The 19101-nt window shown below is 37.0% G+C and overlaps 1 protein-coding gene and 1 long non-coding RNA gene across 2 annotated transcripts; one reads left to right on the forward strand and one right to left on the reverse strand.

The window, feature by feature from the left end:
- Positions 1–87: 87 nt before the first annotated feature.
- Positions 88–16515, reverse strand: HINT3 (histidine triad nucleotide binding protein 3). The gene is made up of 5 exons (XM_060030010.1): positions 16152–16515; positions 8784–8901; positions 5296–5365; positions 3266–3392; positions 88–1174 (listed from the first exon to the last, which is right to left on the reverse strand). The coding sequence occupies exons 1-5, from the start codon at positions 16350–16352 to the stop codon at positions 1142–1144; spliced, it is 549 nt and encodes a 182-aa protein (XP_059885993.1). The 5' UTR covers positions 16353–16515; the 3' UTR covers positions 88–1141.
- A 210-nt stretch (positions 16516–16725) lies between these two features.
- Positions 16726–18773, forward strand: LOC132436941 (uncharacterized). The gene is made up of 4 exons (XR_009521929.1): positions 16726–16784; positions 17071–17201; positions 17968–18041; positions 18278–18773. It is a non-coding gene; the product is annotated as an uncharacterized lncRNA (long non-coding RNA).
- Positions 18774–19101: the final 328 nt, after the last annotated feature.

Genomic DNA, 19101 nt, shown 5'->3' on the forward strand with positions numbered 1-19101 from the left:
TATTTCATTACTTAAAACTATGTTTAATATCATCCCCCAAAAAAGAAGGTTAAAAAAAAAACCACTACTCTTCTCAGCCTGTTCCTAAGATCAATACTTTAATCCTTATGTTCATTTATATTCATGTATATGGTACCGTTATACACTGGCACAATGTAAGATTAGCTTTCAGTACTTATTTTTCATTCACATTCACTATTGTTAGTAGATTAGCACCAAAAGACAATTCCTAAAGAAATATGTCTCATGAAATGATTTATCAATATATTAATGTTGCTATTAAAATTAATTTTCTCATCCAATCTATCTCTACTTTCAAATCAGGACTTTTTCATGATAAAAGACAGGTCTAACCACTTTTTAATTCTAATTTTCCTTTGGTATAATAAATAAGCCATAGAGCAACCGTTTCTGCCAGTTTTAATAGATTAATGTAACCACTTATGTTTCTTCCCAATTTACATTCTTACAGGTAAAATTCCATTACAATGAATTCTCTTGGATAGCCAAATTGATTGTTATAGCAAACCCACTGTTACAGTGAAATTATTTTATATATATTACATAGCTTCAGGATCAATTTATTACAAAGATGCTAGGATTCAAGAAGTGAAAGCCAGCATCTGAAACCTGAGTAAAAAGTGACACATATACAGTTCTTTCCATCAATAAGATCAGAGATCACTGTGTAGTACGGTACTGTTTATTTTGAAATTTTGTGTGTAAAATTACAGATCAAGAAATAATTTCTCTTTCTCCTTCATATAATAAAGGCTCCAACAAAGTAATTGTTATACCAGTTTATTCTTCATAAATAAATCACTATTATAATTGACTATTGAGAAATTAAAATGTTTGAACTTTAAAAAAAATACAGAGCCCTTCTTGATTAACAGAATTTGTTTTGATGGGATTTTATCTATAGTATCTTATACCTTAGACAAGGAACCACTAAAACAAAGTCAATGACAAAATATTCATATAACTATATCACAGATTTCAGGAAACAAACATTAAGAAACAATTTAAAACTACCCAGTAATAGCTTCACGTAAAACCCAATTGTAATTAGACTTCAAAGAGACAAGAATATTATTTTATGTTGAGCTAAAATTAGGAAAATCTTCCACTGTTGACATTTTCATGTTCTTAGTTTGTCAATCAAATAATCAGCCTGTAATGGAAAAATAACATATTTTTTTATTCTAGTTTTCATAGCCTACATGAAATAATTCTACTGGCACCCCTATTATAATAAGCCACAGCAGAAGAACTGGATACTACATATTCTGTTCCTAAAAATATCTTACAAAAAACTCTCAACATAACAGTTTTCAAACTACAGTAAAGGTGTTTATTCTATACTATATATAAATAGGCAGATTTTTATCCACATTGCCTTTTTGTTAGATAGTTTCAGTAAGGAAAATAAATATAATACTAAAGACATGGAAGAACCTGAAATGCATTTAACTAAGTGAAAGAAGCCAATCTGAAAAGGCTACATACAATATGATTCTAATTACATGATATTCTGGAAAAGGCAAAACTGGAGACATTAAAAAGATCAGTGGTTACCAGGGATTAAGGGGGAGGGAGAAATGAATAGTCAGAGCACAGAGGATTTTCAGGGCAGTTAAACTATTCTGCATGATTCTACAATTGTGGATATATGTCATTATACATTCATCCAAACCCACAGAATGTACAACACCAAGAATGAACCCTAATGTAAACTATGGACTTTGAGTGATAATAACATGTCAATGTAGTTTCATGGATTATAACGAATGTATCACTGTGGTGTAGGATGTCGACAGTGGGGAAGACTGTGAGTATGTGGGGACAGAGGGTATACGGGAACTCTGTGTACTTTCCATTCAATTTTGCTGTGAACCTAAAACTGCTCTAAAAAAATAAGGAAAACAAAAAGAATAAAAAGTAAACTAAAGCCTTCTAGTTACATCATTTCAGATACTTTTCTCAATCATCATATATCTGAAAAATTATGTAAGATTTCAGAATAAACGTTAATATCTTTATCTTGATTTTTTCAGTCTCATAATATATACTTAAATACCTAGATTTAAGAAGAGTTCAGATTCCCAGGACGAACCATTAATAGATCTCATAACTTTGTTCATTAATTTTTTTCCCAACTAAAAAATCATGTAAGGAAATACAGTTTAAAAAGTATAAAAATGTATTTCTAATTATTTTTTACTATAAAAGCATAGGTAGTGTAGAAACTTAGAAATACAAATAAGAAAAAAATATCTGTTTTTTATCATACTGATTTTTTTAAGAGACCACACCAGCTTCCTACAAAATATCCCACTTTTTAATTTCAAATATATACACCACATACCTTAAATATATGGACAACAAGTTGAGGAGAGAGATAATAAGTTTGAAATATGAAGTTTCCAGAAATCAACTGCTTTTTCATTTCTTTTGTACTATGACTATAATAATAATCTGCATTAACTAATGGTAATTACTTAATTTGCAATTTGATGGTTTTTCAGATATAGCAACTATAGGTCACCTTATCATCATGGACACATGAAACATATATTACTAGTCAAGTGGCCCTGGAAGGACAGAGTCATTTAATAACTAAAGCTTGACTGTCAGGTTACAAGCCAATAATCAGTTGAATTCTATTCTACTTTTGCCCTAGTAAAGCAAAATTCTGCAATTTTTTTAGGCTCAAAGCTTCAACTTCAGATCTAGTAGCTGATGCTACTACTTGCATCAATTTCTGCAATGAGGTTGATGATGACAGAGGCAGCAGATAACATTTACTGAGCCCTCATTATCTGCAATGTACAGTTTTAAGTGCTTTACATGTTAATTATTTCATCAATCTTCTTATCAACCCTAGATGTAGGCACTATTACCTATACGTCAGTAGTAGATAAAAAAACTTGGGCCTTAAAAAGTTTAAGTAACTTGCACATGGTCACTCAAGTAACTAATAGAGCCACAATTCAGAATTCTGAACTATTAATGCCATGAACTTCTATATCATATCCTCTGCTTACAATTGAGAGACTTTGCCATAGTATCGCTTCCTACAGATTTGATGACCTGGAAAAGTACCCCAAATTAAAAATATTATTTTAGATATGTGCAAATAGAATGTTAAAACAGATGATCAAGTCTGTAAGTGCCCACTGTTGCCAAGAAAAGAAAAACTACAACAAAAAGGACAAATATTTTAAATATTTTTGTATGCTGCTATCATAACAATAACACTTACTGTGATAAACCAATAGGAATTCACTCTATAAACCAATTTTGATAAGAAGCTAAGCTGATCGGCTGGTGCCAGAACATGAAGGTGCAAATGGGAAATGGAACAGAATGGTGGCACATGGAAACCCATTCTGAAAGAGCAAGGTAAGAGATAATTGACAAATTAGTTCTACAACAGTTTAAAACTATATTTTCAGGTTAAAACACATAAATATTAAATATATCCAAAACAAGTTACCTAAGGTAGACAGATTGCCACTCAAACATCTCTTTCACTGTTTTTCTTTATGAACTTGAGAGTATTCACACAGTTCATCTTCATGCTGAAGTTCACAATAAGATAAACTCTTCATTGAGAAAGGTTTTCACAGAATATTATGCCTCTGTATAACCCTTATGAATTCTGAGCTGGCATTATGTCTTATTACTTCAGTTCTTATCATATTAAGCTTTAATTCTCCTAAAAGATGTCTCTGCAGTGAATCTTAAAATTACTGAACGCTGAAGTAGAAGTAGGATTCCTTTTTCCAAGACATAGCCAGTAGATGGCGCACTTTCTCCTTTAATAAAGTGGTCATTTCCTTACCCTCACTAAAAAAACTTTATCATCACTTAAGTTTCTTGAATACTAAAAATAAGTTAGATGATAACTATTCATAACTATTTGCTTTATAAAATATTTACAAGAGAATTCCTTTGGTAAAAAAATTTTTTAATATGATTTAACCTCTTAAAAATCCATTTACACACAGTTTTGGAAGTCTACTTTGTAAGTGGAGCAAGGCACACCTGTAACAATAATTCAAGCCTAGAAATATTTGCCTGTTCAAACTAGAAGTAAGTCTCAATTTTTAAAAAAGACTAAAAATGACTGGGAACGTGGGAAGAAGGCAAGGAGAGGTGCTATAATGCAGCAGGACAGGACAGACTGTGGAATCAGATCCGTAACATATTGAAAAGCCTCTACCACCACCCAGAAAAGGAGACTAGGTTTTCCCTCTATGAAACAGGAGTCATATAATGGAATCAAGTAATCTAAAAGCAAGAAGTAACTCAAGGGTTCACTCAACCTTTTCATTTTAAAGATTTTAAAGATGGGGAAACCAAGATCTAGAAAGTTGAAGAGACTTCTCAAGGTCACAAAGTTAGGCAGTGGTAGAGCTAGAATTGAAACTCAGGGCTCTTGACAACCAGTCCAGTGTTCATTCTTCTAATGAGCACTTCTATGACTGGGAAGGGAACGTGTTGGTTTTGACCAAAGGGTCTCAAATACCATCTGTTCCTTGTCATTATCACCCTTGGATATAGTTCATAATAGTTTTCACAGGATTTTCACACATTCAATCTCATTTTAGCCTACAAGTAGGCACTGCAGGTATTATCTTGGAGAGTTTAAATGACTTGTCTAAAGTAACACAGCCAGTACAACTACAGTAGAAGCAAGTAACACTGATAGCATTAGAATTCAGGCCTCTGAATTCCAGTTCAGAGGTGTCAAAGTAATCACTATACTTGCCTTGGTACTACTTTGATCATACAAGGCAAAATCGAAATCTTTTGAAAAGAAAAAATAAATAGATTAATTAAAACAGTTACCAAATTGAATATTGTATGCTTTTACTCAAACTTTGGTTAATGTCAGAGTGCAGTTCAACAAATTCAAGTTACTTTCATGCTAGAAGGGTAATAATATATTTTTAAATCATATAAAATAAATTTTTTCTAAGGAAATTCAATTTACTCACAATTTTATAGGAATGCACATATTGAACAAAGAGGACTAAGCAACTAATTTTACCTACCCACTGCTTCAATATACTTGTCTGTCCAAAACTAAATGTGGTGATTATTAGACGATGTTGAGATGTGAAAAAAAGTTTTGTTTATTAAATTTACCAATGAACAATATGTTCACTTTCAGGAAAACTGCATTTAAACCATGAATTCTGCCATCTCTACTTTCGTTTTCCTGAGGAAATAACATTTCAGAAAAACCAACTGCATATATTGGTTTCTATCTGGAAGTATACATACCTCGTATTTTTGAAGTCAGTGAAATTATTCCTTTCAAGAATGGTTTTTCCAACAGTTACCATGTTCTCAACTACAAAACAGTAAAGAAACTACATTACACTATAGGAGCCATTAAGTTCACTACCTAGTTATTAACCCGAAATTTTAGGGTCCTAGTAAACAGTCGTATCAAATACATACACATTTAAAGACTCATCCAGTAGCTCTAAGTTACGAAGAAATTTGCTTATCAACAACTGAAATGAAGGTTCAACCCATCACAAACTGTCACACATAAGCTGACTTTGAACAGCTGTTGAGGGATATTACCAAGTGACTGTTTAGGACATCTGATCCTACTGAGGTCTAATTCTAATCGTAAGGAAACCAAGTAATTAAACAAAAACTGTTTGAGTTAAGAGGACAAGAAAACTTTGAATTTGTCTTTGAACTCAAATTAGGAATATGACATCCCTTTATGTTGGCCCAGCCATGACTAGCTAAATGTTTTGTTTTGGCTTCCAAACTCTTATTTGCCTTAGCATCTTTATTGTCTCAATGTTTCATGGCCTTCAGGTGGGAATATGCTTCCCCATTAAAAAAATTTTGGTAACCCAGGATCTTCAAAGCACAATGCCAAACTTTAGATCTCTTTTGTTTCTGAATGGTGTAATCAAGCATTTGAAAAAGAGAAGAAGTGAGAGAATCTGCAGAGGGCAGTTGTTATAATGAGGCTTATAAAATCATTGCTAACAGTTTACCTCTCTAAGTCAGGCTTGAGTGGGAAGGCTTCCATGACAAGGCCAGTACCACAAGGTCAAAAAAAAAGCTCATGTTACTTCGAGCCAGACTGTATCTTGTTTTCTTTTGAAAATACTCCCAAGGGCTTCCCTCATGGTGCAGTGGTTGAGAGTCTGCCTGCCGATGCAGGGGACACGGGTTCGTGCCCAGGTCTGGGAAGATCCAGTCGCGGAGCGGCTGGGTCCGTGAGCCATGGCCACTGAGCCTGCACGTCCGGAGCCTGTGCTCCGCAATGGGAGAGGCCACAACAGTGAGAAGCCCGCGTACCGCAAAAAAAAAAAAAAAAAAAAAAAAAAGACACAAGAAGTATTTCCAGACATAAAAAGGAACATTTTACAATGATAAAAATGGATAATTGAGAAGACATAACAATCATAATTACATATTCACTTAAAATCAGATCCAAAATACATGAAGCAAAACCTACTGTCTCTTTCCTATTTCATTGATATCTACTCTACTATTTCCTTCTTTATACTTTATTTTGATCTGATTTGCTTGCCTCTTTCTAGCAACCTAAACTGGAAACTTAGGTCATTGGTTTTGTACCTCCTTTTCTAATGTAAGCACTTAAAGCTATAAATTTCCCTCTAGGCACTTCTTCAGCTACATTCTACAAATTTTGTTATGTTGTATTTTTATTACCAATCAGTTCAAAATACTGTCTTTTTTACCTATTTATTTAGAAGTTACTTAAAAGTGTTTTAACTTAAAAATATTTAGTGCTATTCTAGATTTTATTATTTATTTTAATTCCATGGTCATCAGACAATGTATTTTATAAGATTTTGATCATCTGAAATGTATTGAGACTTATTTTATTGTCCAGAATATGGACTATCTTGGTGAACATGTGCTCATAACAAAATGTATATTCTATAGTTAGGTGAAGTTCTATTAATGTCAATTATAGTCACAGTGCTTGATAGTATTATTAAGCTCTTCCATATGTTTATTATTTTTCCAACTTTATAGACTGTGTAAAAATATTAATTTCAAGGACTTTTAAAGTTTTATTATGGAAATATTCAAATATACACAAAATCAGTAAAAACAGTACATATAATGAAATTCCAAACACCCACCATGCTGCTTCAAAATTAGTAACATTTGATTTGCAACTGTTATAAAAACTTTTAACAAGAAAAGAAATACTAGAAAAAGAAAAGCAAGCATAAACACATTTCTCCCTCCTTAAGAAAAACAGTATAAAAGGAAATACTTAAGGCTGGTGGCTGTTGCCTAGTACTAAATACTGCACGTATATTGGCCTCTGTCTGTTGGAAGGAGCATGAAACATACTGATAGAACTGAAGGTGACTAAGGAATTTCACAATACCTCGAAAAAACAGTTTAAAAACTGGTAATTCAGTAGTCTAAACACTAATAAACCACATATCGAGGTTTTCATCAAAGAGATTTCTTAGTCACCTTCAAAAATCTGGCCCAACTTATCTATCTTGCCAGCTACCTTAAAGTATTGACCAAACATCCCAGACCCTGATGACAATGGCTATTGAAGCAGGTTTGAAGTAAACTTAGCAATGTCTTAGTAAACCGTAGCTGACAAGTCACAGAAATCATGTATAGGAAAATACAGGATAATCCTGTAAGAGACAAGATTTCAGAATCTCTTTTTCAGAGGCTAAAAGTTCATCACTAAAATCTCATAATTAAACTTTGGTCCTACTTCATCTATACAGGAAATTACAAGGCAGGAAACTACAAGGCAGGTACCAATATGGTCTCACTCTCAGGTAATATGTACTCATATGCCATACTATAACTTATTTGTTTATAACTTTTTTAAAATTAATTTTTATTGGAGTATAGTTGCTTTACAATGTTATGTTAGTTTCTGCTGTACAGCAAAGTGAATCAGCTATATGTATACATATATTCCCTCTTTTTTGGATTTCCTTCCCATTTAGGTTACCACAGAGCACTGAGTAGAGTTCCCTGTGATATACAGTAGGTTCTCATTAGTTATCAATTTTATACATAGTAGTGTATATATGTCAATCCTAATCTCCCAACTCATTCCACCTCCCCATTGCCCCCTTGGTATCCATACGTTTGTTCTCTATGTGTGCATCTCTATTTTTGTTTTGCAAATAAGTTCATCTGTATCATTTTTCTAGATTCCACATATAAGTGATATTATACGCTATTTGTTTTTCTCTTACTGACTTACTTCACTCTGTATGACAGTCTCTAGGTCCATCCACGTCTCTGCAAATGGCACAATTCCGTTCCTTTTTATGGCTGATTAATAGTCCATTGTATATATGTACTACATCTTCTTTATCCATTCTATTTGTTTATAAGTTTTCATTATATCTTTCACTTTCAGAATCAAGAAAGCCATCATTTAAAAAGCATAAAGAGGCATTATCTTTTAGAGATTTAAAAAATTAAATAACATGGCGTCTGATATTTGCTTAAAATCCACTGTGGGAGAAGGTTAATACATGTAAAGAAATTGGCCATGAGTTAATAAATGTTGAAGTTGGGTGATGAATACATGGAGATTATACTATTTTCTTTATTTTTGTACATATTTGAAATTTTTCATAATGCAAGTTTCAAAAAGCCATAATGCTCCTTTATCATGATACCTGGCTAAACTGTTTCTTTTCAATTGTCACTGCCGTCACTGATGCCAGTTCACGATGATATAACCATGAAGAATACTGCCATCAACTTACCCAGTTCTATCTGATCTTTCTTTAGATATCTGCAGTTTCCAATATGCACCTTTGGCACCACAAGATAATGATGAGGTGCTGCTGGCTTGATATCTTTGAAGCAAACTAGGTCTTCATTCTAAAGGAAAATATCATTTGTTAGTGAATTTTTAAAAAGAATTTCCTAATGCTGTTCTGGCATGTCTTAAACATCATACATAAATCTCAGTCTGATAGGGAAGTGGTGCTTATGTTACAACTAATCTCCATTGGGCAGTTTTGTGATTATGCATTATGTCCATAAAGACAAGCTTTAGCTTCCTCCATGAGATGCTCATTTATTCCAGAGAAGAAAAAAACTTATATAAAATCAATTTCCGGAAAACAATTATGAATGAAGTTCATTAAAACTTCATTACCATAATCCCAGAGTTTTTTTTAATTTCATTATATATTTCTCCACCTCTACCCTAAGGTTTTTCTACTCCTAATACGTACTTTTAAAGGTTCTACCACAAAATCATAGCAAGATTGATAAATTCTTTTTTACATTTACTTTTTTTCCAAAGTGCCATTTTCTTCATTTATAACATCATCTAGCATCTATATATCCAGGGGTTACATTTTTTTTTTTTTTTCTTTTTTTTTTTTCAGGGGTTACATTTTTAAACATTTTTACAATAATTATAAATACTTTTTCTTTATGTTTACTTGCCACTTTATAGCATTAAAAAGACTCTGAAATGCTGAAACAAACTCTAGTATACTGTACTAAGTTATGTGTCCAGTCCATTACATGTATGGTATCAGTTTTCTGGTTTCTATACTCCACACATTAATGTAAGGAAAAAAGAAAAGGAAACAAAAAAGGGAGTCTTTCAACCTATTAACATTTGAGTTTCAAGTTTTTTCAAAAGAAAAATCTATATTCCCTAAATAACCTTATTTAATATCTTATATTAAAAAATTAGTCAAAATTAAATAAAATCAGTATCAATAAGCATAGTTTCCCAGAATGCACTGTTGCTCACTAGTTCTCCATTCCAAGAACTAAAATTCAGTTGGAACAAGGGCCTCATATCCATGCCAATAATCTTGATTTCAGTGAGAATAATGATGAAAGGCAATTGTACATACTGTAACACAAACTTCCTTATCAGTATCCATACTGCTCATCTAAGCTTCAGGTGACTGACAAATTGACCTGCAGTGAGACCACAATTCAGTGAATGGGACTTTTTGTCTACTTTAGCCCCCAGCAGAGTCATGACTGAAATGGAGGGCAGCAAAAATACAGTATTTTGTGTCCCTCTCCTATCTCAAGGCTTCTATAAAATGTCCACAATATCACTCTATTAAAATATTGCTTAAATATTGATTTTGTTGCTGTCCTCATTTACATACTTTCAACCAAGAGCTGCCAAAATGTGGAGGCACAGCCACACAAAAATCTCCATTACTTTTCCAGATATTGAGTGTAACCTGCCTATAAGATGAGAATAGAGAGGGGGAGAAATTGTAACTTTTAAGACCTTGAAGTAAACAGTGATCAACTGAATGTAGCATGAGCTATGAGGAAAGTACACAAACAAGAAATGAATTGAGGTGCCTGCCTACAGAAATGGATTTATGCTGTGTTTAAAGAATATGAGAATCCTATTGCCCCCAAACTTTGAGGAAAAATCTATAGCAGCTGTTGCTTTGTGTTAATGTATCAGGAAAATGAAAGGAAAAGAATCTGTTACTCTCTTCGGCTGATGCAAGACAAAGGTTTGAGGATAAGATAGAAAATTTAGTAGAAACAGAAAATCATGAGAGGTGACTAGGGATAATGTATGCAGCATACTCCCCCCAGCGCCAAGAGGAAATCTTCTGATATACTTGGGGAAAGTGATGGGTTTCCTGCAATTCAGGGACAGAGACTCAGACCAGGGGTGTGTGTGTGTGTGTGTGTGTGTGTGTGTGTGTGTGTGTGTGTGTGTGTGTGTGTGTGTGTGTGTGTGTGTGTGTAAATTTACGTAAATATGTATACATGTGTATATATATGTATATGTGTGTTATATATACACACACACACGTGTGTGTATAGTCCCAGAAGGTTGGTTGACTTGGGGAACCCCAAGAGCTAACCTTAACCCTAAAATAACAAGCATGACAATTATTTCCATTTTTATTATGGTTTTCCCATCTAGTAGTAACTTTAAATATACATATCCATGGAATGTTTTAGAAAGGGATAAGATCAAAAGGGATAAGACAGCAATGTTTTTGAATGTTTAAAGTTTTCCATTATTTACTTAATGCTTCCAGCTGAGAAACAACTAGTATCGGGGGTCAAATCTAGTACAACAAAATTGTACTTCCCAGACTGATTCACAACACAACAATTTTATATGTCTTTATTTCCCCCTCAATTATGGCATTAACTTTTAAAAATCCAGAGGTAATTCTTTCTGGTACAGAATACATCCCGATTAGAATTATTTTGAGATAATATAGCTGAATTCTACCTCAAAGCAGAAGTAACACTTCTTTAGATTCATGGAACTACAAAATGCTAGTCTAAAGGATAACAGGAGAAAAACATTAAAGAAGCTCTTAAAAATCTGCTGTCATACATGACTCAGCCATAAGAATGAACCAAATGCCCAGTTCTGTCTTCATCTCCCAAAACCCTATTTTGAAAGGTTCTGTTTACTAAACATCATGTGTGAATATTTTATTTTCCCAATTCTCGTTAATTAAAGAAACCTACCAATTGACATAACTGTCATCATCACCAGCAGATAAAATTCCTGTCAAAAGCAAAGCGATGACGTTTTATTTAGCCTATGCAATCAATGATTGAATTAGATTTCCATTAAGCTTTCTAAAATTCTGAAACTGGCTCTCTGATGTCTCTCATTGCTACTACTGATCTAGCCAGTATTTAGACTCTTCATTTAAAAGAAAGACTGGGGCTTCCCTGATGGCACAGTGGTTGAGAATCTGCCTGCTAATGCAGGGGACACGGGTTTGAGCCCTGGTCTGGGAAGATCCCACATGCCGCGGAGCAACTGGGCCTGTGAGCCACAACTACTGAGCCTGCGCGTCTGGAGCCAGTGCTCCGCAACAAGAGAGGCTGCGACAGTGAGAGGCCCACGCACTGCGATGAAGAGTGGCCCCCGCTTGCCACAACTAGAGAAACCCCTCGCACAGCAACGAAGACCCAACACAGCAAAAATAAATTAATTAATTAATAAACTCCTACCCCCAACATATTCTTAAAAAAAAAAAAAGCCACTACAAACCCGTACAGGAAAGCTATCCAAAGATCACTCATTAAAAAAAATAAATAAAAGAAAGACTGTCCTCCCATTCCACAGATAAAGAGGCAAAAAATATGAAAAATATTTGTACAAGGCTATTCTTTGTAGCATGATTTATGATAGCAAAAGACTGAAAATAACCCAACTGTCCATAAAATTCAACTAAGACTGGCTGAATAAATTACAGTAAATCCATACAGTGGAGTATTGTGTAGTTATAAAAAGGAATGAGGAAGATCTTTATACACTTATGAAATCATTTCTGGAATAAATTCCTAAGGTAAAACAGAAAAAGCATGGAACAAGGTTAAGCTATCTTTTGTGTAAGAAGGCAGAGTATACATATAAACACACGCATACATATCTACTCACAAAGGAAAGATAAACCAAAAATATTTTTTAAAGGTTTGTTACGGGGAAAGAGGAACAGGGTAGAGATAACAAGAGAATGGATACTAGACTTCAAATGTACTTTGCTTTACAATTTTGATTTTAAAAGCATGTGAATATTTACCATACATTTTTGGACTAAAAAAAAAAAAGTAGTCCTTAACAATGGAAAACAAACAGAAATGAGTGAACCTAACTATTTGTCATGTTGGTAGCATAATTACACAAAGAAAAGATAATTTCAAGTGACTTTAAAATACAGAATTTTGACTACCTATACCTAGTGATACCCACTAAAAGAGAATTTTTCATGTCAATTCAGATCATAGGCAAGCTTCTCAGGTGTAGGACATGCCATGTTCATCTTTGACCTCCAAGTGAGTAACACATATCAATAGTAAGCCTGCAAAATCTGTTCAGTAAATGACAGTTGCTTAAACAGAAAGATAAAACTACCGATATTCCCTTATCTACCCCTTAAAAAACCGATGTGTCATTAGGGTTTTCATATACTTTTCCTCAGAAATGGATGACCTTCAGGCTTCCCTGGTGGCGCAGTGGTTAAGAATCCGCCTGCCAATGCAGGGGACACGGGTTCGAGCCCTGGCCCGGGAAGATCCCACATGCTGTGGAACAACTAAGCCCGTGTGCCCCAACTACTGAGCCTGCACTCTAGAGCCCGCGAGCCACAACTACTGAAGCCCGTGCGCCTAGCGCCCGTGCTCCACAACAAGAGAAGCCACGGCAATGAGAAGCCCGCGCACCGCAACGAAGAGTAGCCCCCGCTTGCCGCAACTACAGAAAAGCCCACGCGCAGCAACAAAGACCCAATTCCGCCAAAAATAAATAAATAAATTTATTTGAAAAAAAGAAATGGATGACTTTCTTAAAGTTGGAATTATGGCCATTGTTTGATTATAACAGCGTTTCTTAAACTTTTCTCATTATCACCCTCCTAAGGAACATTTTTAGACTTTTTCCTAATTGCCCTCCCATGATATGTTAATATCACAAATATATTGTGTATCTCTCATGTCCTATATGGCATAGCTGTACTTTATATATAAAGAGTAAACCATATACTTTCCTCCTTCACCTCCTTCAGGGCTTCATTCAAATGCCACCTTCTTAGTGCAGCTTTTCCTGACTAAAAATTTAAAATTTGCATCCCTTTTCTCTTTTTCATTCCCATCTAATGAACTATGTATCAATATTTTGATATATATATATATATCCATTCTCTATATTTTACTTATTATGTTGCTTACTATTTCCTGTGAGTAAGCTCCATGAAGACAGGGATTGTTGCACATTTTATTTACTGCTATATCCTAATGCCTCCAACAGTTCCTGACACACAGAAGGCACTCATTCAAATACTGAGTAATGGATGAGTGACTGAGTTTCTCTTTCTCAGGGACAAAGCTCTACCACCGTGGGCCATTTTAAACCTCTCTCCATTGGCACCTTCCCATCAGGATTTAAACGCACCAAAGTCTTCACTGTTTTAAAAAGCTTTCTCTTAACTCCATCTCCTCCTGTAGTTACCTTACCTTTTCCCTTCTCCCCAAGACTGCCAAACTTCCTTCAAAAGTCGTCTGTATTTGCTGTCTTCAATTTTTTATCCTTCAGGTTCTTATCAACTACAATCTGCCTTCTGCCTCACCACTGCACTGCAGTTGCTCTCCTCAAGGTCAATGACCATCACTCTGGGGACAAAACCAGTTCTGATCTAAGTTGCCCTCTCTGCAGGCATATTGGAGAGTCACCTAACCCAGATTCGAGGATTAGGGAAGGCTGATGTTGCTGCCAATTCCTATCGAAGGCTGATGTTGCTGCCAATTCCTATCTTCCTAACATACTCCCTTCCCTTAGCTTTCCTAGTTTTCCCTCTGTTTCTCTCTCCTCCTTTCAGGTCCTCTTCCTCTGCCTCTCTCTTGTAGGGGCCCCTTCACTTCTTACTCCACATATACTTCCTAGGTGATCTCATTAATTTCCCTCTTTTCAATTTCCATCTGTAAGCTGACAGTTTCTATAATCTGAGCTAGAGATGCACATCTGTGCAGTGTCAGACTCCTAAATATCCTTAAATTGATTGGCTTTTCTTCATTCCCACTACTACATCTTATTTCAGGCCATCATCAGGCTGGATAACTTCAACAGCCTCATAACTGATCTCCATGCCTCCAGGCTGGTCCTCTCTAAATCATTCTCCACAATGGTGTCAGATAATCTTTCAAAGATCAAACCCTTTCATGTAACTTCTCAACCCCTTTCTTCCAACCCAGCATTAACAGTAGCATTAAACACTGTAGAGTTTCCCTTCACTCTTCAAATAAAGCCAAAACTCCTTAACATGAATTACAGCAGCCTTAATAACTTGGCCCCTTGTCTACCTCTCTAGCTTCACCTTTCACCACTCATCCCCTCAAACTCCATGCTCCAGTTAGACTGAATTTCTGTTCTCCTGTGGCAGAAACCAAACCTCTGAAGGTGCTCTTTACCAGGGGCATCTTCTCTCCTCCTCACCTGACCAATGCCTACTTACTTTTTCGTGTCTCACTTCCTTTGGAAAGCCTTCCCTATCCCTTCAAATCTGGGCCAGGTGCTCCTCCCACGAGCCCTGCAAAATACTGCAGGTGGTAAAACCATCTCATCATACAACAGGGCACTGTTATCAGCTGCCCCTTCTGTCCCTTTAGATTATAAAATCCAGACGGGGACTATCCTTTACCTTGCTCACCAATGAATCTCCAACAGTGCTTAGAAGGAAGTCAATTTACTTTTAACAAATGAATGAATGATTACTACAAAAAACCACAAAGAAGCCCAGAATCTTTGGAGCTGATTCTTTCAAAAGATGTTTCTTGGGCTTCCCTGGTGGCGCAGTGGTTGGGGGTCGGCCTGCCGATGCAAGGGACACGGGCTCCTGCCCTGGTCCGGGAGGATCCCGCGTGCCGCGGAGCGGCTGGGCCCGTAGGCCATGGCTGCTGGGCCTGCGCGTCCGGAGCCTGTGCTCCGCAACGGGAGAGGCCACAGCAGTGAGAGGCCCGCGTACCGCAAAAAAAAAAAAAAAACAAAACAAAGTATGTTTCTTTAAAGGCAAGTCGAGCTGGTGGAAGAAAGTGCCTACCAGATCATCTGTTTTAAAATATCTGGACAAAGTCTTAATGCTCTGAAAATGTCCACATATCCTAACTGATAACACTTCTAAGGAACTGGACCCTTTAGTGCAAATCAGAATCTATTAAGTAATAGTTTGACCTCGGACCCACTCCTGCCAGACTATTTTCAGTCAATCTAACAAACAGGTTTTCACAATTACCATTATCTATTTTCTACTGGTTTCTCTTCAGTACCAGTATTAAGAGTGCGGAATGTAAAAGCAGTGTCTAGAAAGGCGGGGGGAGGGGGGTCCCTTTAATAAAATCAGAGGCCATACATGCTATTGTCCACAAAGTACCTCGGCAGCTGCAGAGAGACTTTACCACTACATTTTCTCCCCCTTAGAATAGCAAAGAGGTGGCTGACACTCCCTGCGCCTAGAGAAGCAAGTCTGTTATTAACACTAGGACACCCAGCCTCCCCTAGTCCCATTTATCAGGACCCTCCCCACCCGATCCACATCAGCGAGGTCCCCTCGCGGAGCCCCCAGGAGCGATCGGGTCCCCGGTCGCGCGTCACCGCCAACCTCACAGTACAGGAGTTCAGTGCTGGGATCCTGCTGCGCCGCGATCCGGCAGAACACGCACTTGCTACTGTAGTTCTCGAGCTCCGGCGACTCTGCGGCGACGGCGGTGGTCTCCGAAGGGGATCCCAGAGGTTCTGCAGCCGCCGCTGCCTCAGAGTCGGCACGTGACTTCTTGAAATCACATTCCTGCTCCTCCGCCATCGCCTCCGCTCCCGCGCCGCCGAGAGCCTCAGGATTCTCAACAGGGCCTACGCAGAGTTAGCCTCCCGCACCTCCTAGATTTTACCTCGAGGCGTCGCCCCTCGCCTGGCGTTGGGGCGGATAGGGAGTTGGGCACGGTCGCTGATCCCGGGCCACGCCAGACCCAAGGCGACTGACTAGCTGCGGAGCCTCAAAGCCAGAGGCTCGCTTGCACGCCGGCTGCCACTAGGGGACGTGCGAGGACGCTACACGGAAGAGTGGTCGGCCGCAGCAGTTGCCCCTCCCTCTGCGTCTCGTTGGTAACTACGCAGGACTTCCGCCAAAACGCAGGCTCGCGCCCCACGTCGCGGTGACGTCACGGGAGCGCCGTGGCCTCGGGGCGGAATGGAACCTGTTGACTGTACTGAACTTCGTTTCCCTGAATCCTGTAATGTAAGGTGCCCCAAGAGTGTATAACGATGTCTTAAAAAAAAGTTTTTAAAGTTTAATTTTTTAAGCTTACGAATTCGTAGGTTTTAAGAGAAAGAACAAAATATCTAGAACTTTGTTTTCAACAAGATCATAGTTGATCCTTTGTGTACGCATTTTCAGCCATGATAATTTTAGGTGCTAAGCTCAAAATGTGAAACTGAATTTCCCATCTGTCTTTAATTGTTGTTGTTGTTAACAGCACCAGCTAGATCAAAACAGCGCGCTTTATCTCATTCTTCATACACAGGTAATGCGGAATCCTGTAGTTTATAGTCTGAAATATTCCGGAACTTTACTGCCAGTGGCTCATTATGCCTCACCTGGATCACTGCGATATCCTTCTAACTAGTTTTCCTCCTTGAGTTTTCTGCCACTCAGGTAAAAACCGTGTGTTACCAACTCAGGTGCTTGGACTCTTAGGAGTCTCAGACTAAACTTTTAAAAGGCCTCTCAGGGCCAGGAAAGCCATGCCAAGGGATTATCACAGATTTTGCCTAACAGATTTGGATGAATTCCTCCCTTTTTGAGGTTCCCCCCACAAAATACCTTAAAACTCTTGCATTTGTTTGGAGGTGGCCTTCCTTATTTATTGGATAAAGTTTTTGGGAACCTCTGAGTTTCCAATTTCTGGAGGGTTCAGGTAGAGAGAAAATATAAATGTTTCAATTCTACTTAGGGGTGTAATTTACCAAACTGCTATAAATCATAATTAGCTTGAGGGGAAGGGTTTCCTTGTATCTGGAGAACACAGAATAAAAGCCAGTAATATCTCAGGTGAGACCGAAAAATTATAACCATATCCATCAGTTTACTCAATCTCATGTAATTAATAGTTTTATAGAGCCATCTGGTTTACCCAGTTCAGCGGTATGATTTGAAAGTTATCAGAAACTTGTACTTGTCAAAAAGCCCTTTCTATGAATCTTCCTGAAATGAAGCATTTTTGTTTTTTTAAACTTATTTTATTAAAGTATAGTTGATTTACAATGTTGTGTTAATTTCTGTTGCACAGCACAGTGATGCAGTTATGCATGTATGTACATTCTTTTTCATATTCTTTTCCATTATAGTTTGTCACAGGAAATTGAATATAGTTTCCTGTGCTATACAGTAGGACCTTGTTTATCCATTCTCTTTATAATAGTTTGCATCTGCTGATCCAGAACTCCCAATCCACCGCTCTCCCACTTGGCAACCGCAAGTCTGTTCTCTATGTCTGTAAGTCTGTTCCTGTTTTGTAGATAAGTTCTTTGTGTCAGATTTTAGATTCCACATATAAGTGATATTATATAGTATTTGTCTTTCTCTTTCTGAATTACTTAGTATGATCGTCTCTAGTTGCATCCATGTTGCTGCAAATGTCATTATTTCATTCTTTTTTATGGCTGAGTAGTATTCTATTGTATATATGTACCATATCTTCTTTATTCATTCATCTGTCAATGAACATTTAGGTCGTTCCGTGTCTTGGCTGTTGTGAATAGTGCTGCTATGGACATAGGGGGAGGCGCACCTGTCCTGACGATGTCCCTGGTGATACCTGCGATTGCTTCGCTCACTTACCTGTTACTTTCAAAAACTTGCTTCCCATTCCCAAACCTTGGACTTGATATAGTTCCCTACCATGGAAGTGGGAGGAGCAAAACAAAGTATTTAAAATTGTCTGGAGTATATGTCCTGGTGTGGGAACAGGCAAAAATATAGGCACTGTGTGTGCACAGACAGAGCTGCTACCAGGTGGGGTTCTGGATAGCTCCCCTGAGGAATAGCAATTTGCGTTGTGTGACAGTAAACTAATTTTAAATTTTATTTGTGAAATGGAGTGCTCTTTTCTAATTTCAAAAGGGCACCATATGGGCCAGTAGCAACCCTGCTTCAGAGCAGGCTCTGGAGTTAGACAGCTGTACAACTTACCATCTGTGAAGACATGGGCTAAGTTTTTTATCTTTCCCTGAGATATATATATATATATATATATCTGAAACACTCTGCTGCACACTTGAAACCAACACCTTGTAAATTAACTACACTTCAATAAAAATAACCATATTGAAAATAATATACAATATGAATGTAAGTCACATTACTGTTATCAGTAGCAAACATTTATTAAGAGCCAACTCTGAACATCATACCATACTAAAACAAGCCTTTATTTGTCTGTGCTTTCCGTATCGCTTACTGATCCATTTCTGTGCTCTCCTTTGCAACCAAACTCCCCCCCAAAAGTTGACTATACTCTTCCGAATCCCTCTCCCCCTCTCCTCTCACACTGTCT

The sequence above is a fragment of the Delphinus delphis genome, chromosome 14, assembly GCF_949987515.2.
Source record: "Delphinus delphis chromosome 14, mDelDel1.2, whole genome shotgun sequence".
NCBI lineage: Eukaryota > Metazoa > Chordata > Mammalia > Artiodactyla > Delphinidae > Delphinus > Delphinus delphis.

What these genes read in the sequence shown, in the direction of transcription:
- HINT3 (XM_060030010.1), bottom strand. Translation starts at nt 16,352, where the DNA reads ATGGCGGAGGAGCAGGAATGTGATTTCAAGAAGTCACGTGCCGACTCT. An exon ending in CTGAACTCCTGTACTGTGAG is followed by an intron (nt 8,902 to 16,151) that starts GTTGGCGGTGAC and finishes ATTTTCCTTTAG; the next exon opens with AATGAAGACCTAGTTTGCTT. An exon ending in ATTCCTATTGGTTTATCACA is followed by an intron (nt 1,175 to 3,265) that starts GTAAGTGTTATT and finishes TTTCCATTACAG; the next exon opens with GCTGATTATTTGATTGACAA.